General features: G+C 38.6%; 1 protein-coding gene across 1 annotated transcript in view; it reads right to left on the reverse strand.

Annotated features, from left to right (window-relative positions):
* Nucleotides 1-1,626: 1,626 nt before the first annotated feature.
* The window catches only part of LOC114066673 (fer-1-like protein 6), a gene marked incomplete at its 5' end in the record, with an annotated part of 33,513 nt that continues 28,203 nt past the window's right edge, over nucleotides 1,627-6,936 (reverse strand). Inside the window, 2 exons of the mRNA XM_027901535.1 lie at nucleotides 1,627-2,169; nucleotides 6,156-6,256. Of these exons, the coding sequence (XP_027757336.1) occupies nucleotides 1,989-2,169; nucleotides 6,156-6,256 (282 nt within the window). The remainder of the gene's footprint in view (nucleotides 2,170-6,155; nucleotides 6,257-6,936) is intronic.

Here is a 6,936-nt window from a genome sequence, read left to right on the forward strand (position 1 = left end):
CTTTTGCACCAAAATAATTTGATTTGCTCTTCTTGGAGTTTTTAAATTGCATTTCCAAAATTCATGGTATTGTGAGACATATTAGGAGAAAAAGTATTTCCTTTTCTGTTTCCTACAAGCTCAATTGCAAAATAGCACAAAATTGAAAGACAGGTTGTTTCAGAGGAATGCATGACACACACTGTGTAAGTAGAGAACTCCCAGGTAAGGGGCCAGTGCAGAGCGAAAAGAGACAAAGAGGGACTCAGGGGTGATCAGCACCTTTCCCCATCATTGTCTTGCATTGCTGCATTTAACTAGTGCAGATTCAACCATGTTTTCTAATTTCTTGGTCATATTAAATACACTTCTACAGGAAAATAGCCCAACACAAAACCTCATCCACTGTGGTGCTTTGCCACATGTCTAGTAGTAATGTATTTACTCACATATCTGGATAATTGATTTTTATTTACTGTATACTTAGAAGATGAAATTTAGAAGAAATACTGAGTCACAATCTGCTGGATGGGTAGGAACAGGATGATTTCAGCCTGCCTTTAGCCATCTGCCTCTCTCATCAGTGGAATGAGACACTTGTAGAGCAATTCATCCCATCCAAAATAAGCCTCTAGAATGCTTTTCAAATGTAAAATACTTTTTCTGTGGAAGTTTCACTGACACCCATTTTTCAGAATAATGCAATTACTTGTGGTGTAGGCCAGAGGGGAACACAGGGGCTCACTGCACAACCTTAACAGGGCAGGTGCAAGCACTACCTGACAAGCTTCCCTTAGAAGTGGCCTCTGAGAATTAGTCAGGTGCTTGCTTTTCTATTCCTGCACCCCGAGCTTGGCAGAAATATCAGCATTTATAGGATCTCTGTCTTGCCTTTTGATACTTTAAGGTGTGCAAAGGGTGCTTAAATTTCTATGAGTGGAGCATAGTGGAAAACCTTTTCTCAAAGGTCACCTTTACAACATGTCTAACCATGGGTGAGATTGGAGAAGATTTCAATAGCTGTTTCAAATTCATAACCCCTCATTTTAAGGCCAAGTAAGGTCTGAGTTACTAAGCCTTGCCTTATGCATGACACAGAGAGCAGCATTTTCTGTATTCTTTATGGTGAGGATTTTCACACTGACAACTGTGTAAGGTTTTATTCCTTGTTTTCTTTAATCTTCCACAGCTTGTTCCACCCTGCAGCCCTTCTGTTTTCCATTGCTCTTTGGCTCTGCTTTTCAAGCAGCAGGATTCTGCCTGCTCCCTGTCCTCTACAAGGATCATTTGCTACCACAGTACCCATGGCTGAGTCCTTATCTTCCTGATCCCTCTCCTCCAGTAACCTCCAGCAGTTTCAAACTGCAACTGAAAAAGGTTCTCTTAATCTCTCCTTTTACCCTCCCCCCATCACTGGCACCTACGTTATTTATGAGTGTGTGAGATGTTTTCATAGAGCACAGGATTCCTACTGAGAGATACAGGATGAATTTTGCACATGACATCAAATGAGACAATTTAACCTCAGATTTTTTTGTAATAAAACCTTTTATTTAAAAATAAGCATTCCATTATAAGGTCATTGAAAAAAAGTTAAAATAATTAATTACAAAACTATGCACATACTACATTTATCTTTGTGTACAGATTTTGCTCTCAATATTTAATTATTTGTCCATAAAAATAAATACGTGACTGACAAATCAGTTTCTGCATAGCACTGAGGAATTTACTTTCAAACTCACTTTTAGCTACATAATGACACTTTCAATATCAATGTCAATAAAGCTGCACCAGTAGGTTAATGATAATGTACATAAAGGCTGGGTCTGAATGAGCATTTAAAAAGGACATTAAAATATTCTGAGATGTCCAGTTTCTGAAGCAAATAGTTATTTTTCTTTTTACAAGGAATGAGGTGTGTTTCAGGTTAATTCTTTTTGCCTGAGTTTTATTTTTAGCTGAAGTCTTCGTATATGATTGATTACAATGAGAGACATAACTTACATTTATCCCAGAACTATCCTTTCACTGATTGCACCTGGCAGTGTGTAGATGAAGAGCACCAGGAAGATGACAAGAATAAGAAGAATTATGCCGATGATGATGTACTTCTTGTAATTTTTCCAGATCAGGTGATACAAACACTTGAAAGGATTTACAAACCAAGAGAAGGATGTGTCTGGTCGGCTAAATGGGAAGAAAGAAAAAGAAGAACTTTCATAAAGGCAGATCCATCTCTTTTCAAAGTTATCCCACTGCAATATACATATATGTGTGAGTTTAAAAAAGACCTTTAACTACTGGGAACATACTACAGATTTTAGAGGGAACATCCACGAATTTCACAAAGCTATTGGGTCGCTTTTCTTCCACCCATCCCCAAGCTCAAGTTCTACACAACACTCAAAATCAAATTCCAGCTTTCACTTCATAAATACTCCAATTTATGTCAAGATATGGAGGTGAAAATTACAGACAAGATCATGATAAATCCTAAAGAAAACAGCTGGGCATCTTGAACTTGCGTACAAAAGCTTTCCCATCATTTCAGAGAATTTAGCATCACGAAAGTGGTAATGAGCCACTACAAAATAGATGATTGCACAGTGATAGTCATGGTGCCATAATAGAACAAGCTTGGATCTGGCATATGGCCAAAAAATGGTGTATTTTCAGGAGGAAATTTAAAACAGGCCTCCTGGAAACAGGAAATGATGATGAGATGAAAGTGGGGTAGTTTTCCTGCGTACATGAAAAAGAGTCACCTTCTTCCAGTGGAGAATACCTGCATCCCACAACCCAGTTTTTTTTCCAAATGTTGTCCCATGTTATATTCTCTTCCATAAGCAGAAGTTTCTGCACGCTGTACAACAAAGCTAACTGCATAAAGAGGGGAAAGCAGCGTTCTCCTTGGAAGAGTTGGCACAGCCTCTCCTCTGACATTTCACTCAGCTTGGGAGGGCACAGTGTCTCTGACTTAACAGCCCTACCCAAGACAACATCTGTCAGCTCTGTATGATGATGGGGTGATCTGATGAACACAGTGGTGTGGAGCAACATTAACCCCTGCAAAACTGGGGCAGGTTGTTTTTCTTATCCGTTGTTGCTGTAATTGTGCAGATGGTTCAGCAGTGAGGAGAACGAAATTAACTGAAGGTCACAAAGAGCTATGGCTGCATCTCACCCCAGAAAGCTGTATCAGGAATTTAAGCAATACCTTAGTTATCTGGTGAACTCAGCATTTAGCATGTGGAAGTGAATGCCAAAGTGACAAAAAGTCTGTAAATCTGAAAGGCCAACTGAATATCTTTTAATTAAAGACTGTGTTTTATACTGAGGTGGAAATGACTCAGAAATAAATCAACAAGTAAGCCCTCCAGGTTAAAAGGAATTATTAAAAAACTGGGTACTCTGAAGAAGTACTCTGAAGAATAGTCTGCATGTTCTGTCTCCTGAAGGGCTTTTCATAACCTTTAAAGGTAAGGAAAAAAGCCCAGACTGTTGCTCATTTAATTTGTTTTCTTTGCAACGTAGGCAATAGAATTCAGTACCAGCTGTAGCAGTGCTTTTATTGTAATAGACTGCATCCGGAAAAGCATCCTGTCTGGATCAGCAGAGATGAAGAGATGGATAATCTCATGGTGCTTTGGCCAGCAGGAAATTATACTCATTGCACCCTATTTTTCATTTACATGTTTCCCTCTCTAGTTCGCAGACATTTAATCTTTGTCCACCTTTGCTCTGGTATATTAAAGAGTCTGCTACTGTCTACAGCTCCTAGAAGATAATTTTGGTTTTGAAATGATTTTGTTTCTTAATTAAAAAAAATTAATTACACAAAACAATCTGAAAACTTCTGTGCTTCTCTGCGTGATCCTACATGATGAGCAAAAAAAAAGAAAAAAAAAATGTAAACCTACAGTATTGTGATAGAGATCTGGAGGTCCTGACACAAAGCTCCTTGAGATCCCTTTCTTCCTGAAGAGGGCTCATTTAAAGGGCAGAAACAGTTATCTCTCAGCTGATTGTGACTACTCTGCATATATGAACCACATATTCCATCACTCAGAGGCACTGAGCTGGTAAGCTTTAATACCTTTAAACCTTAATGGAGCTGAGGCATGCCGTGTCTTCAACTACCAGTTTATTTTCTTCCCAGTAAGTGAGTGAGCTAAATCAGTTTTTACTATTCACAAGCTGACATTGCTTTAGTAACTTTAGGATTTATTTTGCTTAACTTTAAAACTTCAGGGCCCGGCCTGGTCAGTCAGGAAGGACCTTCTAAAGGACAAGCCATCTCCTTCCCCAGCTCCCATCCTAGGGTATGTGTGGCAGGTAAATGGGCTGACCCTCCCACCTGTGCATGAGCAGCTACAAAAGGAGCCTGAATGTTTTGCTTCTGAGATGGGTAGTGCCGACTGACACTAGCCCAATCCTAATTTCGATTTAATTGAGTCGTATATCTTAATTAAGACTAGAACTGCATTGAGCCACGTGTTGGCTGTGTATTTCAAAAATGCAGATGTGGAGCCTCTGATTACTCATTGCAAGATCTGGAGGAAGACCCTGGTTTTATGCCTGCTGGATCAAAACACCTCCAGGCTGAGTGTGCAGCAGAGGAGGGGCCACCAGGCTAGTGACAACCTTTTGGCCCACCAGTACCTTTGTGAACTAAATGCCCTTGAGGTGAAAACACAGGGAAGACTGGAGCCCCAGGCTGCCTGGAGTGCATGGGCTGGGACTGAAAAAATGAAAAGAAAATGTGATGGTGCCTTATGCAACCTATTGACAATCTCCTGGACATGTATTTATTCCACTACACAGTACACTCTTTCTTAAAACTCCCTAGGCTGATTGCTTCCCATCACATCTATTTCAGAGCTATCTCAGTCCTCACTCCTCTGTAAGACAGTGCTTTAGTTTCTGTTACTGGGAATCTTTCAGGCAGGCATAGCTCATCATGCCTTTGGGTAAAGATTTTGAGTGAAATGTTTGATTAAAGTCTTTCCAAGGCCAGTTTTCAACAAGTCTCTGATACCTCCAATTTTCAGGCTAAATTTGCACCCTTTTAAAGGGTATTGGCAATTCCTTTATGCTGTTTCCTCTTTTTTCATTTTTATATATATCAAACAAAAAAAATTTAACAGGAAATTAATGTGATGATTACCATTATGATTAGCAATTGATTTTTAGAAGCTTTGGTAGCAGGAAATACAACATCAATTTTTCTCTCTCTTTTTTCTTTTTTATTTAATGTACCTCATTACTTTAGTAGAACAAAGCACTTGAACCAAAATAGAGTATATGTTCCTTTTCTCAAAACGCAAAAAATCTCAGACAATAATTTTTTTTAATGTGACAAATACTGAAAGATAAAATGCTCCTTCTAGATCATTAGCCTTTGTTAAACTACTTTAAATGCCCTCATTAAAAAGTCTCATGATGAAAAATAAGCATCTTCATTCTTTGAGTATGAAGTACAATAAAAGTAGAAAAGAATTTCAAAGTTATATCATTTGCATGACCAGAGAAGGGCAATGGAGGTGGTGAAGGGTCTGGAGCACAAGTCTTATGAGGAGAAGCTGAGGGAGCTGGGGATGTTTAGCCTGCAGAAGAGGAGGCTCAGGAGAGACCTTATTGTTCTCTAAAACTACCTGAAAGGAGGTTGTAGCCAGGTGGGGGATGGCTTCTTCTTCTCTCAAGCAACAAGCAGCAGAATGAGAGGAAATTACCTCAGTTTGCTCCAAGAAAGATTTATGTTGGATATTAGGACAAAAATTATTGACTAAAAGGGTCATCAAGCATTGGAACTGGCTGCTCAGGGAAGTGGTGGAGTCACCATCCCCAGAGGTATTAAAAAAACATGATGATGTGGTATTTAGGGACATGGTTTAGTGGCAGACTTGGCAGTGCCAGATTAACAGTTGACGATCTGAGAGTTTTTTTCCCACCTAAATGACTCTATTATTAATATAATAAATATAATCCATCTGATCTTTATAGGTGACCAACCTGAGGTATTGGGTATATCTGTAAGTTATGATAATTTTAGGTGTTATCATGTTAAGATGTTATCAGCTATTCAGCAAACCTAAATGCCAGGAAGGTAATGCCAGCTCCAAGTGCCAGCAGCCAGGCTGCCTCTCCTGTTTAGTGAGTATGCTCATACTCACTTGGGTTTTTCCAAGGGCTCAGGCTCCTTTCGAGCTTTTCCCACTGGATTCTTCTCAGCTTCTTCTGCTGTGACTAAGTGAAACTCAGCTTCCACCTTGCCCTGGATCAGAGAGATCACACATAAGCATCCAATCTTGGGTTATTACCACTAAACCACAGCAGGACTCTTGTTGTGGAGAAATAATGAAACCAACTGAGGGCAAAGGCAATTGATTAAAGAAAATAAGATAGTCTTAGCAGTCTAAGACAAAGCACAAAGGAAAGCCCAGGCACCAGATTCCTCACTTATGCTCAGGAACTGTGAGGAAAGAGAAGAGGAATATTTTTTTCTGCTTCCTAAATAATAACATAATTAATTTGAGAAGAAGTTGTATTCTGCTGAGTGACCAATAGAATATTACTGCTTATAAAAGATTATGTCCTTGCAGCAGGAATATGTAATATGAGTTATTTGGACCATAGTATAAATTGCAACTTCTGCTATGGAAGTTAGATCTTCCTAAATACAGATTAAACATTTGTTTTTTCCCGTGCACTCACAGCAACAAATCTGTTGATATTTCTGTCTGTGTTAGGTTACAGAGAGGTTCTTGCTATTCCCTGTTCAGGGATCAGGTCTGTTCTCCAGCACTGTCTCCACCAAAGATATTAATTAGGCCAAAGGAAAAAAAAAAAAAAAAAAAAAAAAAAAAAAAAAAAAAAAAAAAAAAAAAAAAAAAAAAAAAAAAAAAAAAAAAAAAAAAAAAAAAAAAAAAAAAAAAAAAAAAAAAAAAAAAAAAA

Source organism: Empidonax traillii, unplaced genomic scaffold (assembly GCF_003031625.1).
Source record: "Empidonax traillii isolate 1590-97213 ecotype Southwest subspecies unplaced genomic scaffold, ASM303162v1 scaffold796:size359387, whole genome shotgun sequence".
Lineage (NCBI taxonomy): Eukaryota > Metazoa > Chordata > Aves > Passeriformes > Tyrannidae > Empidonax > Empidonax traillii.